Below are 21,292 nucleotides of genomic sequence, written 5' to 3' on the forward strand. Positions count from 1 at the left end.
CAGAAATTGCATTGAAAATTGTATCATTCACATTCTCTCTTATGTCACCGTGTATGTAGCACCCAAATAGCATCCTTTAATGATTCAAATGATGTAACGATTTAAAGTCCTCTGGTTGCTTTAATGTTGATCCTGGTCTTTATAGGCTTTTTTTTTGTTATTTGCTAACCTGTATTTCTGAAAAATCTTGATAAAAAAACAACATCTCATCTAATAATCTTCTTCCCTTCACTTAGCAGAAACAGCAGCAGCTGCTCGGACAGCAGGCAGAGATGCACATTCCATCTGTTTTTCCCCTTCTCTCTCCAAACAGCAAAGAACCTAGTCAGCAGCGTGTGAAAAGATGGGGTTTCTCCATGGATGAGGTGCTGAAGGACCCAGTAGGACGAGACCAGTTCCTTCGTTTCCTGGAATCAGAGTTCAGCTCAGAAAACCTCAGGTGAAACCTTTTCGGACTTGACTAAATGAATGGTCCTGATCCTATTCTCTTGTATAGGTGAAATGCAATGTTTGGTGTGTCTGGAACTGCTAAAAACACCCATTTGAATAAAGATGAGAATGGCAGGGTCTGCCCTATAGCACTGCTACAGACTCCTATACTAGACCTATGTGAGTAATCTCAGAAGCAGTTTAGCAGAGCCAGTGTTGTCAGGTATCTTCTGCATGCAAGGGCTTGCAGACTTGCATGATGTGATGAGATGCAGCACATTGCTCCTGAGCCCCCTAACAATATATAGTATTTACATGTGTCTGTATGGGCAGGGCTTGTGGTAGGGAAACAGTATGGATATCATGTGGCTATGAACTTTGCAGTTCTTAGTTGCAGTCAGGTTTGCAACAACTACTTTTAATTTTGGCGTGTGCTAACTATCCAACAGCATATCTCACCTTAGCAGGACTCTCTGTGTGGGGATTCTGAGTACCTGACTTCTCAAGCTGTGAGGAAGTCAGAACTTCTGTTATGAAACATTATGTATTTATGCACGTGATCCTACATCAGGCTGAGAGCCAGTAAACCCCACTTTTTGACTGAATAACACTACAGAGGTGCTGTAGTGGTGCTGTGGTTGTGTCTCAGCACAAGAAGGGGTAAAGGGACAGGTTCTTGTGGGGTTTTTTTTGGGGCAGTCATGTTCCAGAAGGCTAAGTGAGCATTTGCAGGGAAGGCCAGAGAAGCTTGCAGGTTCACTGACAGAACTGTGCCTGCTCTTGGGCTGAGGAAGTCAGTCCAGCTTTGGCCTGTGGTTGTAGTGAGCAGGCTCGATGTTCTCTATTTTTACAGCAGATAAGAACCTTACTGCACTGCCTTTTTTAGTTATGTTTTTTTCATTCTATTTCACTTAGAAAATAAAATACATTACTAAAGCATGTGAACAATTGTCACTTGCAGTCGGCTAACCTGCGAGACCTGAAAGAGGAATTCCCCAGAAAGTGATTTTTAATGACATTGGAACTTACCATTCTATTTATCAAGTTTCCCTGTCCAAGGAGAAGTGCAGAAAGCATGCCAGCAGCAAAACAGTAAAAACTCAATGCACTTTATTGTTTTGAAAAATCCAAAAGATAACCTGTAAGAAAACAAGGGAGTGTTGCTAATTACACAAATGAGCTTGAAATTTTATTGCTAAACAGGTACTGAACTTGCATATGCTTACTGCAGTTATGTACAGCAGCACTCATTTGCAATTAAATTGTAGTGATGAAGTGCAAAATTAATATACTGAATTAAGATACTCTTCAAATTAGTGCTCTGAAATTAATCTGGAGTTGTGCTAATGAAATCCAGCAGGTTTTATGACTTAGCTCTCTCCCTCATGTTCATCCTATTCCAACAAATGGAGAAAGTTTGATTATGAGGAGGCAAACTTGTACCTTTCTTGGTCAGTCAGAGCTGCTCCTCCTGCTGATGCGCATTCTCTTTGATTTTGAGATGTAGTGAAGGGAGCTGGAAAAATCAGTGGGCTGGCATAGGCGGGTTAAATCCTGCCTCCTTTGTGGAAGACATTGGCATGATTCTTAATATGGGAACTTTGCTATCATTCTTATGGTATCATTATGATGGTATTGCCTTACGTGGTATTCTTATCTCATATTGGATACATTAGCAAGCCTGCTTAAAGCCTTAAATAAAAGGATGCAAAGGCAGAAATATTCATGAAAAAACTGGAATAGAGTGAATTATTAGCAGTGATGCTTGAGAGAAGAAGGGTTCAGGTGAGGCAGAGAAAGCTCCTTAATTCTCACTAGGAATATGTACCAAAAAAAGAAAGTAACTGCTCGATGCTTACGCATGCAAGCAAAATCTAAGTTACACTCAACAACAAAGTTGGGATCTGCCTCATGTAAGCCAACAGCTCAGAAGCACATGCTTTCTTTTTATGAAATATCCTTTTAGAGAGAGAGAAGAGAAGCTGAAGAGGAGTCAGTGAGTCACCTGAGAAGAATTTGTTTCAGCTTTAAGTGGAAACAAAACTAAAAGCACCTAAATTACACTAGAAAGCATCCATCTCTTGTTATCATAAACCTGGAGAGACTGATTCAAATGAGTGCATGGCAGACAACTACAGTAAAATGACACACATCCCACCCAAACCCTGGGAAGGTGTAAGAAATTTTCTGAGAGCACAGCACTTAGCACCTTGCTAGAAAAGTAACATACAGATTAACAAAAGTTAATCTTCTCTGAACTCTCTTCCCAGTAACTACCCAGAGACCTTGGAACTGTTGCAGTAGGGATGTATTATCTCTTGGGAGTGCTAGTAGGATCTTGGGAGTATCTTTAGGATTAACACTGGCCAGAGCCCTATAAATTGTTGAATTTAAGGCAGATAATATGTTGAATTTAAGGCAGATCTGAGAAACTGACTGCTGGAAAACCTAGAAATTCATGGTAGCACTAGAAAAGATTTTGTGAAGTGTGTGCTTGAGAATGTCTTAAAATGAATGTAATTCAGCAATCCAGCAAGGGGACCAAATTCAGCTCTCATACCTTGTGATGCAAGTCCCAAATCACAGGGCTGATGGTGGTGGGGCATTTCCATCTCTTCCTAGCTGAGAAAAATTGGTCCCAGTGGGGGCCTTGGGTGAGGCACTGCCAGAGATAGCAGCAGACTAGACTCAATGACCTCCCAGATCACCTTCCAGCTGTGTGTCTGTGTTCTAATAAACTTGCAGGATCTTGTCCACCAGTCTCCTGGGCTCGCCTGAGCCCTGTAACTTATTTATTGGCTGTCCATTATTTATGTGGGAGCAGGAAAGCCAGTCAGTTGGTTATATTTCTCTCTGTTTTTATTTTAACTCTTTTCCTTGCTCTGTTTTCTTTCTCCTCTCTGTTGTTATCTTTCATCTACAATTTGTTTTGACTTGGGTGATTTTTGAAGTACCCAAAATATAGCTGACAAAATGCCAAATTTAAAACAAAATAAATAAGAAAGGATAAGAAAAGAAAGGGCATCAGAAAGTTATTATACATTTTTTATGACCTGGGAACCTTCTGAGACATCTTGAGATTACTGAGATGTTAATTTAGCTGGTGGATTGAATTTTTTCCCTCCTAACTTTTAAGAGTGTCAGCTGGAAACGGCAAAGTGGGAATATGGAACATGGGAATTTCACCTGAAGGGAAAAGAGGCTGCACACCTGTTTATAGACCTCAGTGGGAAGCATGCGACACTTTGTGGGAATGCACTGTGGAGCTGGCAATGCATGGATGCAGGCGCCCTGGGCCTTATTGCTTGTGAGCATGTGTTGAACATGGAGATCGCGGGAAAGGAGTTCTACCTGCAGAAAGTGTTTATAGCTTACATGACTCCTAATGGTTGAAACTTGTTGCCAGGTTCCCCCCGCCCAGTTTTCATCAGGAAAGGTGAAGTTCAGGCGGGGAGGAGAGCTCATATCTGCAGTAAACACACCGGGCCGCCCCAAAGCCCCGTGTTCCCTAAATTAAGAACGTTGCCGCAGCAGTTCCGAGGCAGTGCCAGAGCTGGAGGGCTGAGCGGAGTGCGAGCGGTGCAGGCAGAGCCGGGATGGAGCGGGCAGTGCGGGGCAGTGCCGGGATGGGACGGGCAGTGCGGGGCAGTGCCGGGATGGGGCGGGCAGCGCAGGGCAGAGCCGGGATGGGGCGGGCAGTGCCAGGATAGTATGGACAGTGCCAGGCGGTGCGGGGCAGAGCTGGGATGGTGCGAGCAATGCCAGGCGGTGCGGGGCAGTGCCGGGATGGTACGGGCTGTGCGGGGCAGAGCCGGGATGGAGCGGGCAGTGCTGGGATGGTGCGAGCAGTGCCGGGCTGTGCGGGGCAGTGCCAGGATAGTACGGGCAGTGCCAGGCGGTGCGGGGCAGTGCCGGGATGGTGCGAGCAGTGCCTGGATGGTACGGGCAGTGCCGGGCAATGCGGGGCAGTGCCGGGATGGTACAGGCTGTGCGGGGCGGTGCCAGGATGGTACGGGCAGTGCGGGGCAGAGCCGGGATGGGGCGGGCAGTGCCGGGATGGTACGGGCAATGCGGGGCAGAGCCGGGATGGGGCGGGCAGAGCCGGGATGGAGCGGGCAGTGCCGGGATGGTACGGGCTGTGCGGGGCAGTGCCAGGATGGTACGGGCTGTGCGGGGCAGAGCCGGGATGGAGCGGGCAGTGCCGGGATGGTACGGGCAGTGCCGGGCAATGCGGGGCAGAGCCGGGATGGAGCGGGCAGTGCCGGGATGGTACGGGCAGTGCCGGGCAGTGCGGGGCAGAGCCGGGATGGGGCGGGCAGTGCCGGGTGGTGCCGGCAGGCGGCGCCATCGCCCCGCGCTGCGCGGCCCCCTCAGCGGGCCCGGGCCGGGCCTCTCGGCGGACGCTGCCCCTCAGCGCACGGCCGGCGGGCGCTGCCCCGCGGCAGCGACAAAAGGGCTGTCCTGCCCCGCAGCACTGAAAGGAATCGCTGCAGAAGGAGGGACTTGCACCGAGCACCGCGTGGGAGGGGAGTGGAGGGGGAGGCCTGCGGGACGCTCGCCCCGTCCCCACCGACACTGCTGTCTCCTTGGCAGGTCCCCAATGCCCCAGCGTGCAGCTTTGCAGCGTCTGCCAGACCCCAGCTTGCTCGCCAAGGACAGATTTTTGTTTGTATTGGCCATACCAAGCTCACCACGCCGAGGATCTGACCACTAAATAACACAAAGATGTGAATACTGCCCCTGTCTGAACTGCGTTTTGATTTTTATCAGTTGCTTTCATTCATTTCCTGGCTGAGATGTTCAAAGTTAGTTCTTGGTGAATGGAAGACGGTTTGTGAATGGTTAGAGATGTGAGACCAGAGGGGCATGGGATACTGGTATGGAACCACTGAGGCAAGGAGAGAAGTGTGCTTGGATTCTGACCTCAGATAATCACTTGATGAATTCACTGTCAAGCTAAAGGTGTTGTGTGCACCCCCAAGATGAGGATACAACACTGCCCTTGTCTTGACTGTTGTTCCTCAGTTTCTGGAGTCATCCGTATTTTGCCTCCTGATGAGGATTTAAAATCAATTTTTGTTTTACAGTGTACCTCAGAAGCAGCCACTCCCCTGCACTCACCCTGTCCTTCCTTAGCAGCCTTTTCACTGGGGGACATCTTTGAACAGCAGTGACCAAGCACCTCTGCAGTGCCCTGCAGGGAGGCAGAGTGCACATGCAGAGGTCCAGGAGCTCTCTGTGCCTTGGGGGAGCTGTGGAGGATAAATGCCATTGTAGGATATATTCTGCAAGGGACAGCAGTTTAATTACAAGCTGGATGAGGCTGAAATGGTTTTTGCCACTGACAACACTTTAGGACACCATATTATCAGCCTTCTCCAGTCCTTACATGCTGTTTTATAAAGGACAAAGAACGTGTGATCAATGCTGTTGCTCCCTCTGTGCAGACAGTCCCTGTGCCAGTCCTGCTCTGCTTAAAGGGCACCTGTGGAGAGGACACACAAGGACATCTCCCTTCTCCCCTGCCCTGTGCAAAGGTGTCCGCTGGACATCTGTCTCCTACAGAAAGAGAGGAGGCAATGCAGGATTTTCACCTGACTCCTTGTGAACTTGTGGTTCAGAAACTGCAGGATTCAGGGAGTGCATTTGTGCTTTATAATTGAGCAGAATTTCCAGCACAGTCATTGTAGGTTGGCTCCTTTCCTTAGTAGAAATACCTGCTTCTCTCTTGTAAATGCTATAAATCCCATAGGAAACCCTGCTTATGTGTTGGCTTCAGGTTGATTCCTCATGGCAGAGAATTTGCCTTGGAGTTGAAGCTGTGGGGCTGGGTACCCCTCTTTGATGCTGCTTGATTTTCAGATGCCAGCTATAGTGAATAGCTTTGAAATTTTTACCAAGACAAAACTCCCCTTTGCCTTGAAGAGGACATCCAGCCTTGGGCATGAATTCACAATTGCTTGCAGTAAAAAGAGCTTGTTCTTGTTGCTGTCAGGTTGGTCTGGTTGGTTGGTTTTCAGATTGAGCCAAATGGTTATTAAAATGGATGGTGCTCCTGTTCTGGCAAGCTGTCACTTCACAGCGTTCCCAGCTCTCTCACAAGCGTGCTTTCCCAGCCCGCCTCCTCGGCTCCAGGGGCAGAAGATAAGCCAGGAGAAAAGGTTCTCTCTAGCCAAATGTTTGTCTGAAGTGTCCCAGCTACTCTAGAATGATTAGCATCTTTTCTTCCTATGCCTTTTCTGCTTTCACATGTTCCTATTACATCTGAAATTGAATGCTAAAGTATTTTTAAATAACGGAAACCACATATGGCATCAGATTACTGCGCTGTGAGTGCCACCCTTTACTCTCTGCATGCATGTGATAAGTGGGGATGTCACTGCTCAAATGACAAGGCAGGATATCAGGTGCACTAAACTCTCAAAGATGGAAAAGGACCAACCATGCACACTCCTCCACCAACCCCAGATACTCTATTTCAGTTCCTAAAATCAAATGTCACCTTGTTAGAACCACAAGTATGTGACTCCAAAGGTACTGATGTAGTGTTGGAGTGTGTACCCCAATCTGTTTTACTGAGCCTGTCAAGGAAATGGAAAAACCATAGGAAGGAATATGGTCAAGTGGCTTGGATGAGTCAGGGCTGTGGCATGAGGCCCCCTGATGGTCGGGAAGAAGCAGCAGACAGGCAAGGAGGATTTAGCCTGGCCTTGCATGTAGTGTGAATGTCATTTTCCCCCCAGACTGACTGTTTGGCTCTATTGCAGTTAGGATACCAGGCTAAATGGGGTAGCAGCCTCATTTGTTTGCAGTAACACCCCTGATTCCAGGGTGTTTAGATACTGCCTGCAGCCATTAAGGAAGCTAGAGTGAGGAACAGCACAGGAGTCACCAGGCTGCTGTCTCCTCCACCCATCCTCACTGCCGTCGGGATTTTTGTTTGGGACAGACTCTATCTTCCTCCTTCACCATGGAGGAATATTTGCCTTAGTGGCAGCACACTGAAACCACTGAATCATTTGGGGTGAGAAATCCGGACTTCAATTACAGTTCAACTGCTTTATAAGGGAGACACAGGATTTTCCAAGTTGTGCAGCTCTTGAAGATGCCCTGAACAAGCAGTGACCCAGACATTCCCTGTCCCCTCTGCACAGTCTGCTCAGCAGAGAGTGTATAAGAGCAGTGCAACCTGGACAATGGGCACCTTGGCCAGGGGGTAGGAAAGAGCTGGCTATTGCAGGTGGCTGCAAAGGTACCTTCAGTACCTGTTTGTCCCGTAGCCCTCAGCACTCTCTGTGGAGCACTATTGTGCTTGCTCAACCAGGTTGCAGGGCCCAGGTACTCAGGGCAGATAGCCTTCAGGGATGCCTTCTTGCTGGAAGATAGAGTTGACCAAAATAAAAGGCTACCGGGCATCATGCATCTTCTGAATTGTTCACCTGAAAGAGCATATCTCTTTCAGCAATAAATAAAACTAGCACCACCAACAAAATGTCTTTTCTTTTTCCTAGGATAAAAGACAAAACACATGCATGTTACTCTTGCAAAATATTCTGTGGTCTTTGTTTTCATAGATCAAGATATGGATTATGTCCTTAGTCATCAAGGGGATTATCTTCTCAGTATTTATGAACTTACTTTAGTCTGTAAGTATAGCCTAGTCAAGGAAATACCCCTGTAAAACTGGAGTATGGCATGACAAGAGTCATCTTTTCTCATGGCATCCATCTGAATGCTGGTCAGTTTACAAGTAAAAAAAAAAAAATCTCTAAGTGGCATTGCTACAACTTCACACTGGAAATGATATGAATGTTAAGTTTGTTCTTCATTTTAATCCCCTGTGGATGACGAATCCTGCAGGCAGGAATGACCAGCACATTGCAGTGGAGCTGTGGGAGGCAGAGCCTACTCCTCTCCTCCAGCTGCATAGCTCTGGGGGTTTCCTGTTTGCCTACCTAATCTGACACTTCTGCAGGGGCAGTTGAATAAGAATGTATCACTTCTTAAGGTCAGTGTTCTGGTCCTAGCCAAAATATAAGGGGTTGATGTAAAGTACATCCCCTTGAAATCATGCTAACATGGAGAGTCTTCTGTGAATTCTGATAGATGCAGGATTAGGTTCTATGTCTGTTTTAGGACTCTGCCTAGGCTTATTCCCAAAATCTTACCTAGATTTCTGTCTTTTTCTCTTCTCTGCCCTTTTAATTTTTGCCTAGTACAGGTTTTGGTTGGCTGTCCAAGATCTCAAGAAACGACCTTTACAGGATGTGACCACAAGAGTGGAAGAAATCTGGCAAGAGTTTCTAGCTCCTGGGGCCCAAAGTGCTATTAACCTGGATTCCCACAGCTATGAAAAAACAAGCCAAAATGTCAAAGACCCAGGGAGATATACATATGAAGATGCTCAGGTTAGTTTTTGGTTTTATACAACTACTGCTAATGAAACTCTCAGTTTTAATATGATATTCTACTATCACATTGTCACTGCTCACTTGTAAGAAACAGGAGATGCACAGTTTGAAGTGACTTTGAGGATATCTGTTCAAGCTGGGTAAATCATATTTTCATTGAATCTATCTGTTATAACAGGCTAAGGCTCCTCTGGGAACAAATGTTCCAAAATCTACAAGTCTGCAAGGTGCTGCAAGCTGGAGCCATGTCTCAGAGAAAGCACACATGAAAAAGTGCTGTACAGTTCAGCTTGTCTGTCTGTGCTACCTGTCATCAGTCTGCCATATTTACAGAATGGCCAATGTCAGATCAAAACCCTGGCTAATACACTTTTTTAATTTTATTTTTTTATACCTAATTATATCCCCCTGCCAAACCCCAAATGCAGCAGCTCCCTCCAACACAGCCAGAAATTTGTCCACCAGACAATACCTTAGAGTAATGATAGGACAGTAGGCAATGCAATGAGCTTAATCCTTCCCTCCTAAGGCTCCAGATTTATCAGGGAAATTTTTACAGATAAACTGTACATGGAAAATGCCTTGAGGAAAACAGATAATTTGAGAAAAACTGCTATAAGCTAGGGTAAAGCTGCATGACCTTCTGGAAAGTGAAAATATAATTTTCTAATTTTTAAAAAAGAAAAATGAAGAAGGGATCATTTGGCAAATATTACTAGGGACACAATGAAAATATATCCTCCTCATAATAATTTTTATTATTTACCAAAAGCAAATGAAAAGAATTCCTGGGTTTGGGGATTTTTTTAATTGGCATTCAAAAGCAATTCTTCAAAATGCTCCACTAACAAAATACTTTCATCTCAGGGGAGATGTTTTGGACCTCTTATACAAGGTTAGGCAATGAATTTTTCAAACCAGCATCAAATACTCTTATTTTCCTGAATTCAGTCTTGCTCCTTGGGGCCAGCAGAGAAGGAATGTGCACGACGTTTCAGGGCAGTCCCCTGTGAATATCAGGCAACTTAAATGCCCTTTCTAAAGCTGAGAGATACAGGAGTGTGAAGACATTCTGGATAAGATGTATTCTTTGCTTGGCAGTTGTAGTGAAAAAGAACTGCATGCATCACCTGAAAAAAATGATGATGGCAAAATGCAGGCTAAAGTAGATAGGTGAGTAATGGGGGAATTGATTAAATTGATAAGTAGAAGTACTAAGAATAAGACGAATGTTTAGATGATGAGTATTTAATTAGAAGAAGACACAGAGGATTTAGCCTTGAACTGATCAGTTCACAATGTAATTGCCATTCAAAGGAGAGTTGATAAAATCAAGCTGGAGCCCTGGCAGTTAAACTGCAATTTTAGCTCCTTGGGTTAATTTTATTTCAGTGGATTTTTACACTGACAGAACTCTTCAGTTCATCTGTTGTGGTTCATGGACGCAGAAATATGAGGCAAAGGTAGACCTTCAAGGGCCAGCTATGGTTATCTTGGAGATTGAATCTATTGAATCCTCAAGAGAGGATAGCACAATGTGGAAGGTGAACCCAGTTACCTTCTTGGGCAGTGGGCTTCTGGTAGCTCTCCAAAGGCCAAGCAGGCTGTTTGTGACTGCTTGACTGGATAGCTGAGAAGGTGTTCTAACACAAGCAGGAAAAAGCAGGACATTGCTGAAGGGTGCAGTGCCCTGGTAGAGATTTTTTCTGGGTCATCCTGGAGAAGGGAAGTTTTTGTTTGCATATCCACCTCATGGGAGCCAATGCAGATGGCCCCAGGGTGCAGTAAATCTCCCAGGACCTGCCATGGTGTTTCTCACAGGTCAGCCCTGCCACTGCAAAGGCTCTCATCCATGAATCTGCAGCAGCTGCCTTATCTCAGCACCCTGGCACCAGGAGTCCATGGGAGCTCCCACACATCCCACATTCCTAGGGACTCAACCAGATACAGCTAATCAAAACACCCTCTGTGGGAGGGGAAAATACGAGTGTTGTCCTGTCCTGAGTAGCTTTAGCACAAATAGGAAAACAACTGAAATGTCCTTGTAAGTAAAGAACAAGAAAAAATTTAGTTTACTCAACAGCACATTCTTTGAGTGCCTGCAGGTCTGAGCCACTACAAGGAAGGAAAAGTGTTGGCTGATCTGAGAAAAATAGTTCGATACTCCTGCAGTGGAATAATAGGAGAAAGTGATGTGGCTCTCTAGTTGTGACTTGAGAGATCCACAAAATGCCAATTCTGTATAAAAAGCACTGGAAATGGACACATTGCTGTACTTGGGAAAGGCAAGGTGTAGCAGAGCACATTCAGGCCAGCAAATGCTTTATAACAGGAAGTTGAAAGCAAAGCATCATTTGTTATCGGGTGCTTAACAGTCTACATTGATGTGCTTCTTTGCACACCCTTGGCTCCCAGCCCCAAAGAGCTCTCCCAGATGCTGCTCAACCATCTGGTAAGGCAACTAGCCTAGATAAAAAGAGAGAGAAAAAAGGCTTTTGGCAAACATTCCTGTCACTTCAAACCTCTTTGTCCCCAGGCCAGTCTGGTCTGAAAGCAAAAGGGTCCTCTGTTCAAGAAAATCTCAGCTTCAAATCTCAGTCCCCAAAGCACTCATAAACCAAACCTGAATTTGGTGTGCATTTATTATTTCAGACAGACCTCTCTCTGAGACGGATGCCTGTTCCACAGAAGGAAGTGTTGTGCCATTTCCCCATCTCAGCTTGAGATGCTGTGTCCCTCAGTGCTGCTGCACTCCACAGTCCTGCCCTGCTGGGCTTGCATGGAGTTGCCCCTCCAGCTGTGGCTCCCGCAGGTGCCATTGCCCACCCCACGCCCAGCTCAAGCTGTGCCAGCACATCTCAGCTCTGAGCAGAGTGTGCAGTGCTGGCTCAGCCTGCACTCCCCTCCCCAGCTGTCCTTGAGCAGCCCAGTGATGCTCTGAGCTCTGTCCTCATCATCAGCTCTGCCAGCTATCTTGATCCGCAGCACCTTCTGTCATTTTAGTCCTGGGCCCCTCCAGAGGGGAGCCTACCAATTTAGCTGATTATTTTCTGCTCTTAAACAACTGTCCTCTGAGTAAAATATTATGATTATCAAACCATTTTCACTGGGGAGCAAAGCAGCTTTTAATACAAGGGGCATCGTCAGGAAAGGTCAGTTCAATTAAACAGTGAAGTACTTAGCAGGATGTAAGCTCCCACAGGACTTATCAGCATCATTGAACAACCAATGTGGGGCCCTGCAATATGAAGCAGGCACCGCCAGCTCTGGAAAGTAAATAGGTTTGGGTCCATCTGAATGGCCTCTTTTGGCTAATGAAGTTGCAGACAGCCAAAGTAATTCATCTTTACATGGGAGCACAGAGCTGTGAGTGTGACAATTATGGCTTATCTGTACATGTTATTAGTTTTTTAACCATTCTTCCCCTACCCCCATCAAGCATCTCCTTGCCTCTTCTGAAATGTCTTTCTGCCTTGAGAAAATCTTTAATCCCTTCCTCTGTCCCTTGGTGTTGGGAGCTAGTATCACCAGGATGCATTGTGTTTCTTCACAGTAATGTTTGTAGGGTCATTTAATCTACATTTACTAGTAGACTTCAGAGCTAGGTGTACCAGAGCCAGGTAAGCCACACAGTTGGCTTTGGAATTCCTTTCCTGTTTTCTTTGTTTTTTTTTTACTCTTTAATAAATAAAATAGAGTATTAGATTGACATTCATTTACCTGAACTAACCAGCTGTTGTTTCTGTGAAGATAATTCAGGGAAATTCAGTTCTAATCCAGGCTCTGTTAAGAATTTTAACTATTCTTTTCAGATCTTTGGCTAATTCCAGAGCAGATTTAGACCATAATTCTAAATTCCGGGCAGCTCAAACCAGAAATGTACTTGTCCCAGATTTGAAACATAGAATAATTTGGGACAGAAGGCACCTTTAAAGTTCATCTAGTCCAGCTACCCTGAAATGAGCAGGGTAGATCTTTAACTAGATCAGGTTTCTCAGAGCCCTTTTCAACCTGACCTTGAATGTTTCCAGAGATATGGAATCCACCACCTCTCTGGACAATCTTGGCCAGAGTTTCATTATCGTCATTGTACAAACTTCCTTCCTTAAATCTAATCTTGAGATTTGAGCCCAGTTCTTGCTCTCAGCTGCCTCATGTGTAGTTCAGTTTGTTCTGGACTGTGACAGAGATACAAGTCCTTGCAGGATTCATCAGTGGTCAGTTGTCAGTTGGCATTCTGGTTGTATCAGGAAGCTCAAGGTGCTGAGAGAATTGGACGGGATCCTGTTGAATTCAAAACCAAACTCCCAAGTTTAAGCAAGGATCTCTTGGAAGTGAAATGTTATTTTTTACCAAGAAGGGAAAAGGAGGGAAGACTTCTCCTAACTTTGTGTTTTCAAGCATGCACAGGATGTGAAAGTCCTGGTGTCTATTCAGTGGGCATAGAGAATTACTTTTGTAGGTCTGGAGCAAAATCATAGCATGGAAGGAAGATGTGAAAATAATCATTCATTGTGTATCTGTATCATCTTTCATGTAAGAACCTGGAGAAGCATTATTCCTATTTTCTTAAAGTTTTGTGCAGTCACCCAAGTTATGTGCAGGCGTGTAAAGGACAATGGCTAAGGGTTGGTTAGCAGTGCAGGCAGCCAGCAAGGGGACACGGGGCAGACCAAGGTGCTCGGCCTCTAAGAGGGGATGTCCACCTGAACCAGTGCTGCTCAGAGACACTGAGCCTGTGCTGTGGGGAATTGAAAGCACTGCTACATGACATCACAGTACATGACATCAGCTCCAGAAGTCCTGGGGGCTTTTGATAGCCTGCACCTTCCTGTGGAGGTTAGGGACTGCACAAGGACTTGACCTTTATTCCCTTCTCCTTCTTTGGCTCTGATTCTGTGGGACTGGAGGAAAAAATTGTTCCTTTCACTGCACTCTGGTTCTCTTCCTTGTATTTGGGTTATGGTGACTGCAGAAAACACACAGAGTCTCACTGTTGTGTGTTTATTACAATTAGAAGCAAAAGTGCAAGCTCCTGCCCTCATGGATTTCAAAAAACAACCTACAAAGCAATCTAAAATCAAGAGCCCCACAAATACAGCCAGAAGAGTAGTTAGATGTCTGGAGGAAAAATAGAAAGGGATGGTGGAGGCTTACACTGCTGTGCCTGGTGCTGTGGAAAGCAGGAAACAAAAAACTTGAAGCAGAGGTTTATATAGGAGCAGATACTCTGTGTTGTTATTTTCCTGTTTTGCTTTGTTGGGAGTTTTTTTTTTTTAAATGTACATATGCGCCACACATCAGAAAGTACTTTTTTTATCTTCTGCCTTCCATTTTAATTTGTAGTTTAGCAGTCATGTTAACATCTACCATTCAGCCTTTGTCTTGCTGTTCCCTTTCTGTCTCTGAAGGCATCAGGGATCAAACTACTGTCTACACTAATGTCCTTCTGTCACACACGAGCAGAAAAAGGGCCAGGAAAAAGTCACAAGTGACCCCTCTCCTTGCAGACACAGTGACAGAAGGCAACAGATCTCTTCAAATGAAAGATCATGGGAAATGGGGTAACAAGAACAGTCAGCATATTCCCACAGGACAATAGTCTGCCTGTAATTCAGGGTGCTGATCCTGCCAAGCTGTCTAAAACTACATGCATGAGTATTAACAGTGCCTCAGTGCCAGACATTTCATACCTCCAAAAAATACCTTTAGATGGATTACATGGGAAAGTCTCTAGCTTGTTCAAAAATTGAATTCAGCACTCAGACTCTGGGACTCTTGTGTCAGTAGTGTGCACTGTGCTTCTTGAAAGCAGCAACTGCATGTCAGATCCAGAGCAAGAGAATTTCCTCTTCATGTGAAGGTCAGGAAGCTGCTGATACTGTTTCTTTTCCCCCCAAATAGGGAGTGAAAGTGCTTGCAAGTGTGTCCTTTCATCTAATCGAGAAGCCCGAACCTCAGGAGTCCACTTCTCATGGACTTTGAGGTTGTGATCTCTTCCTGCTAAACCCATGCACTGCAGGAACACCATGATCTTTAATTTTTTTAAGGGCTTGTTACCTTCCTGAGTGTTCACACTCCTAATTAAAAATTTAAGAAAAAATCCCTGGGAAGATCTATCAGCAATGCATTTCATATCCCTGCTCAGCCCACAGCAGGTATGAATGTGGGCTGTCAATATGGGGTTTGCTGGCAAACAGTTAAAAGATTTCAACATACATTTGGACTCTGAGATCTTGAGTTCAACCACTTAATGGTGGTTGATTAAAGATATCATAGCAGCAGATACTGTACAGCCAAAATGTTGATGAGGCATGGAAAACTGTTTATCTGTCCAGTACTTGTTCTCTAGGTAGGCATCCCCTATCTCACCATGGCCACCTTTATTCAGAAGCTGTGTTCTGCTTGTTTCTGTGGGGCTGTATCCTGCTCTATCACCATCTCCTATGGAACAGAATGTCCCACTGAAATATAATTTCCTTCTGCTGTGTGAGGGGTTCTGCATGTTCTTCTCCTTGGTACAATTCAGCTTTTTGGCACGATTTTGCATGGAGCAAACAAGGAGGAAGTTGCTGACAGCCTGCAGGTGTCAAGGTGTTGACCAAAAGGTTAACTAGTTACACCTCATAGCTGTACCACAGCATCTACAGGAGGGAAAAACCTCATCTTCATTGCTGCAACTCCTACCTGTTGTATTGTTTGGAAAAGAAATGCCAGTCTCCTGAATGCTACATAAGGTTGTCCCCTCCTCCCAGGCAAAACCTTTTCACTTGGGCGTTTTGCCAGTAGCCAGGATTTGGCCCATATTGAGAGAATCAGCCTCTTAGCCATGATCATTGTTCTCAAAACCTAAAGCTGCTCATATGGCGTTAGACTCCCGGCAGCCCACTCTTGTCTCCCAGGATAGCCCTTGCTATATTTAGGACTAAATCCTCCTGCAGTACCAGGCTGACCCCTTAACTGCACAGCAATCAACAGCCCTTTGCCTCTAGTCCTCTGCACTGTGTCTGCCATTGACCCTCAACAGCTCTGCCCTCACATTTCTGTTTGAAGATATGAGGCAAACCAGTTGTCTCATCAATTTATAGAGGAACCATTGCTAAATTTATGTGTTTCTTTTATCAATGTGCTTTTCCATGAAAGATTTACATTGTGTTTCCAACTATGTATCTACAGGGCTAAACAAAGGATTTCTGTGTATTACTCAAAATGAGCTCTCATTGCTTACAGTTATCCCTCTTGGTAAGGCTCTTTCTTACATTCCTGTGCCTTCAGCCCCATGTAATTTCATTTGTGGGCTGAAAAAAAATTATGCTTTTTAGCTTAGCGGGGAGGTTGGTCTATATTACAGGATATTTATTCATCTTTTTTTTCCCTTAGTAGTAAAAGCAACTTGGTTGAGTGTGAAGAAAATGCACCAGCTAAAACTTGGTTTAAATTATGTGCCTTGAATACTTGAGACTGGCAAAAAAGATTTCCAGAGCAATTCACTCTTGACCAAGACCTTTATGTGCCATTTAGCGACCTGAAGCATTTCTTTTCCAGCTGTAAATCCAGGCCAGCCCCGCAGTCCCGCAGCAGCCAGAGCACCCAGTGCTGCCTGCCCTGCTAGATGGCAGCACTGCCGGCTACCAGAGAGCCTCCGGGAAGGGGCTCACCCTGGTTCATGCAGGCAGGCAGCTCAAACAGGCACTACAGCGTTTTTGAGAAGAGTGAAATCCTAAATGCAGAGACCAGAATAAGCAGATCCAGAAGCGCTCTTAGTGGAGATTTGGAAACATTAAAGGGAATTAGAATAAAAAATACGTGTTTCCCTGCTTTCTAACCCCTACTGGTGTTTTCCCATCAAGTTCAATCAGGGCAAATGTGAAGGTCTCTTCTGCAGCTTCTTCACTGTTTGGCTCATCTCAACTGTGCCTGCTACCAGCCACTTCAGCTTCCAGAGCTGATGCAGCAATTTTTACTGCTTTTTCCAAAGTGCATTTTAGCACTACCATTTAGCTTGAATGCAATTGATCATAATTGCTCCTAAAAAGCATTGCGTTCAGTTTTGGCACAAGCAACTGCTAAAGAGGAGTAGGTGTCCTTTCCTTTCTTTGGCTTTTTGGGAGATCCTGGTGGTGGTGTGGTAGGGGGTTCTGCTGGTCAAACAGGTTTCTTGAGGATGAGCTGGGAAGAGTACAGCGGAATTGACAGGACACATCTCTAACAACCCCTAGATAGCAGGTTTTGGTGACTGCAGTATGTGTGTATGCTGGCACAGGGGTTAACCTCAGCTCCTTTGCCACAAATGTCTGTGCAGAGCAGGGGCGCTGACAGACAGGCACTAGGCTGCTGCCAAGTCTAATTGGAAGGTGCAGCAGTCACACACCATGTGCTTGCAGAAGCGTCTGCTTTCTCCTTCCCACGTCCTCTTTGTACTATAGAGACAGCTTTTCCAAAAACAAACTCCAGGCAGGTTCTCAGCTGGCATCTCTTCCCATCTTTCCAGCAAAGGCCACAAGGCCTTCACTCAGGCAGCACTCTCTCGTGTGTGAATCTGCAGTAAATTCCTCCCCCGTGCCAAGCATATAGGTGGCACAAATATTAGCATTCATTGCAGTATGCTGTTTGTTTTTTTTTCAGTTGTTTAATCTACTGCTTTACGTTGCTCGTGGCCTTTTCTTTTAATGAATTTGTCTGACATGCTGCAAATCTCCTTTGGAGTTGGCCAGAGGTTCGGCTGCATGCTTGCAGTACAAAAGGAGTCTCCAAATCAGCTCTCACTAGTTAATACCAGGTGTTGGTGACAGGGTGAAGGAGTGCTCCAAAAGAATCCAGATGTTAGTGCAATAACTACAGCAAGGAGGTTTCTGACCAGTTTATGAAAGGCAAAGTGGACCCTTGCAGCTCAAGTACATCTCAACAGCTATCTAGCCTTAGTGTAAACTCCCCAAAATAAGCTAAAAATCGTGGAATAGAATCATTAAGGTGGGAAAATACCCTGAAGATTATGAAGTACAAGCTTTGACCAAACACTGCCATGTCAATTAAATCACAGCACTAAGTGCTACCTCCATTCATTTCTTGAACACTTCCAGGGCTGGTGACTCTACGGTCTCCCTTTCTTTCATTTCTTCTCATTCTGTCACTAGCTGCCTTGGAGAAGATGCTGACCCCCACCTGGCTACATCATCCTTTCAGAGAATTGTAGAGTGATAAGGTTTCCTCTGAGCCTCCTTTTCTCCAGGCTGAACAATCCCAGCTCCTTCAGCTGCTCCTTATCTGAGTTACTTTGTAGACTCATCACCATTGTCATTGCCCTTCTCTGGACATGCTCCAACACTTCAATTTCTTTCTTGCAGTGAGGGACTCAAAACCAGACATAGGACTCAAAGTGTGGCCTCACCAGTGCCAAGTACAGGGGGACAGTCCCTGCCCTGGTCCTGCTGGCCATGCTGTTGCTGATACAGGCCAGGATGCTATTGGCCTTCTTGGCTACCTGAGCACACTCTGGCTCATGTTCAGCTACTGCAGACCAGCTCCCTCAGGTCCTTTTCTGCCAGGCAGCTTTCCAGTCACTCATTCCCCTGCCTAAAGCACTGCATGGGTTTGCTGTGACCCAAGTGCAGGATCTGGCACTTGACCTTGCTGAACCTCTTTCCACTGGCCTTGACTTGTTGATCCAGCGTGTCCAGATCCCTCTGCAGAGCCTTCCTGCCCTCCAGCAGACCAACACTTCCACCCAGCTTACTGTCATATGTGAACCTGCTGATGGTGCACTTGATCCCCTCATCATAAATAATCACCAATCAACAATAAAGATGTTAAACAGGGCTGACCCCAGTACTGAGCTCTGGGGCCACCAGTGGTGACTGATGCCAGGATGTAACTCCATTCACCACCATCCTCTCAGGCCAGCCATTTTGATAGTTTTTAACCCATCAATGAGTGCACCTCTCCAAACCAGAGGCTGCAAGCTTCCCCAGGAGAAGGCCATGGGAGACTGTATTGAAGGCTTTGCTGAAGTCCAGGTAGACTTAATCCACAGCCTTTCCCTCATCCACCAGGCAGGTCACCTGGCTATAAAAGGAGATCAGGTTGGTCAGGCAGGATGTGTTTTTCCTATACCCATGCTAGCTGGGCCTGATAACTTGGTTGTTCTGTACGTGCTGTGTAATGGTAGCCAAGATGATCTGTTCCATAAATGTGCTAAATGGGAAACCTGTGCTTGAAGCGAGCAAAGAATTGGTCATTTCCTTATTCCCCATCATCACCTAAAGTTTGCAGTTGTGTTTAGGCACAAACAGGGAAAAATTTATATCAGCAAGTTCAAATTTAAGGGCTTTCTGGAATCGACCTGGTGTTTAGAGTTCATTCAGAGAACATTGTGCTTGACCTTCACAACTCCAAAATAATCTCAAGCCTGTCACAAAATATCAAGATGAGTAAAATACTAGTGGAACTAGGAACGGATGTTTAACCACCGATTCTCTTCTTGATTCATATACACAAATCATAGGAAAGAACCAAGGTTTTCTGCTAAAAAGAAACATTCTTAACAGAGAAGGTAATTCCTGGGATCTACCACGTGCCTTATGCAAGTCAGATGTTTGGTTATTTTATCATTCAGGTTTTTTCCCACATTTTTCTTGAGTGTTCCCAATGTTCTGCTTATCTGGCAGCCATGCCCTCCTCAGGGTCACTGTGCTTTGACTGAGAGGGGGAAGAGAGACCTGAGATCACATTGCAGCACATTGATTTGGAGCAGGTGCAGCTTTGAGATGGTTTCTGCTATCTCAGCCACCTCCTACATTCCCGTCTGGATTGCAAACTTTATTTTTTCCTCCCCCTTTCCCCTCTTGTCAGGAATAATTTACTAAGCCTGTCCTTCATCTCTTTCCAAAGGTAAAGCTTGTGGAAGGAAAATAGCCAAGAGATGCTGAACCTTATCAGGATTTACTTCCCTGCACTTGAGCTGTCAGCTGTCAGGGGTGGGATTTCCTGTTGGTTTCACTTAATTGTAAAAGAGAATTTTTTGGTGATTTATCTCATTGGTTCCTTTTTTTTTTCCTAGAAGGGACAACATTTCCTCCTTTTAAATGTACTGTTTGTTCTTCTTTATATCATATAATGGTTGTGGCAAGTAGAATGGTTATGTTGTGTGAAGTGTAACTCTCGTGACAGAAGACCATGTACAGACAGTGTGCTCAGTGAAGCTGGACAGCCCCCAGGACCACTGCATATTTTCCCCACCATGGAGGACACGTGATTCAGGTGCATAAAACACAAATAAGGGTCTGCTTTTTTTCTCATGACAAGATGCAAGCAGATCCCATTGCTTCTGTTGCCTTGGTTCAAGAGCTGGGAAACAACAGTCATGGGGGCATTTGATAGCAAACCCACTCTGCTTGCAGGAGTCTTGTGAGGGATTTGTTTGCTTCCTGGAGATTAAATCCATTGCACTTAGAAAAGCAGGTTCTTGTGTCACTTTCCATGTTAGACTGACATTTCCCAATGTGCACCCATTGTCACAGGGGAGTATCAGTACAGCCAGCACTCATCAGCAGCATGCTGTGTGAGGGACTGAGTGACTGGTCAGCTCAAAAAGCCAGCTTGCCAGGGCTCCCTCACACATATCAAGTCAGTCCCTGTCTCCACTTGCAGCTGCCACTGCAGTGGCCTGAGATGGCATCTCAGTGCTCAGAAAGAGCTGGCAAGGCTGCAGGGGAGACCAGTGGGACACGTGATGCCTGTCAATTGCTGGCCAAATCTTTAAAGACTTTTTTTCCCTGCATTTTATCTGGTTTTATAAGCTACCTTGTTTAATGGTTTAATAGATCACTTGGGCAGTTTTGTTAGATGATTGTTTTAAATCCTTGGGTTTGCAGTGTAACTCCCTAAAGGATTGCTGGAGCAGGGAGCTGTGAGACTGAGCCATACTTTGGAAGTGTACATGGCAATGGCTGGGAGAGCCTACACCACCTAGAAGAAGTGGTCCTCCTGCTCTTGTGCAGATGGGGCACAGGAACTTCCCATGGCACTTTGTAAAGAAGTGTTGCACTGATAATTCTGGACAGACTGCTCACAGTGCAAGAGACTAAAATGTCTGCAGCTGCATTGTTAAAAGTTACACAGGTAGTGCATTTACTTTTTCTGTTTAGGGAACCAGCAGTAGTGGAGCTCATCACCCTGAAAAAAAAAAAACTTAAAAAATTGAGAATTATCTCAGTATAAGGATGGAAAAGCTCAAACTTCTCACCAGCACTGTCGTGTAATGTCAGGGAGATTGTGCATGTTTATAAAGTGCATTGCACTGGGAAAATTCAGTCTTTAATGTGGGTGTCCTTTCTTTCCACCATGTGATAAAAAGGTGGAAAAAAACCCAGCTGCTCAGTAAAATAAGATGTGAGAGACCAGTGGGTTGCAATGATCCAAAGTGAGCTAAAAATCCATGACAGAGAAGGACAAGA

The 21,292-nt window shown here is 45.3% G+C and overlaps 1 protein-coding gene across 4 annotated transcripts in view; it reads left to right on the plus strand.

Annotated features, from left to right (window-relative positions):
* RGS6 (regulator of G protein signaling 6) overlaps nucleotides 1–21,292 on the plus strand; it is a 247,461-nt gene that overhangs the window by 194,213 nt on the left and 31,956 nt on the right. For all 4 annotated transcript variants that reach the window (XM_058027327.1, XM_058027328.1, XM_058027326.1 and 1 more), the window contains 2 exons: nucleotides 314–439; nucleotides 8,651–8,837. In XM_058027327.1, coding sequence (XP_057883310.1) covers nucleotides 314–439; nucleotides 8,651–8,837 — 313 coding nt within the window. The remainder of the gene's footprint in view (nucleotides 1–313; nucleotides 440–8,650; nucleotides 8,838–21,292) is intronic.

Source organism: Melospiza georgiana, chromosome 6 (genome assembly GCF_028018845.1).
Source record: "Melospiza georgiana isolate bMelGeo1 chromosome 6, bMelGeo1.pri, whole genome shotgun sequence".
Lineage (NCBI taxonomy): Eukaryota > Metazoa > Chordata > Aves > Passeriformes > Passerellidae > Melospiza > Melospiza georgiana.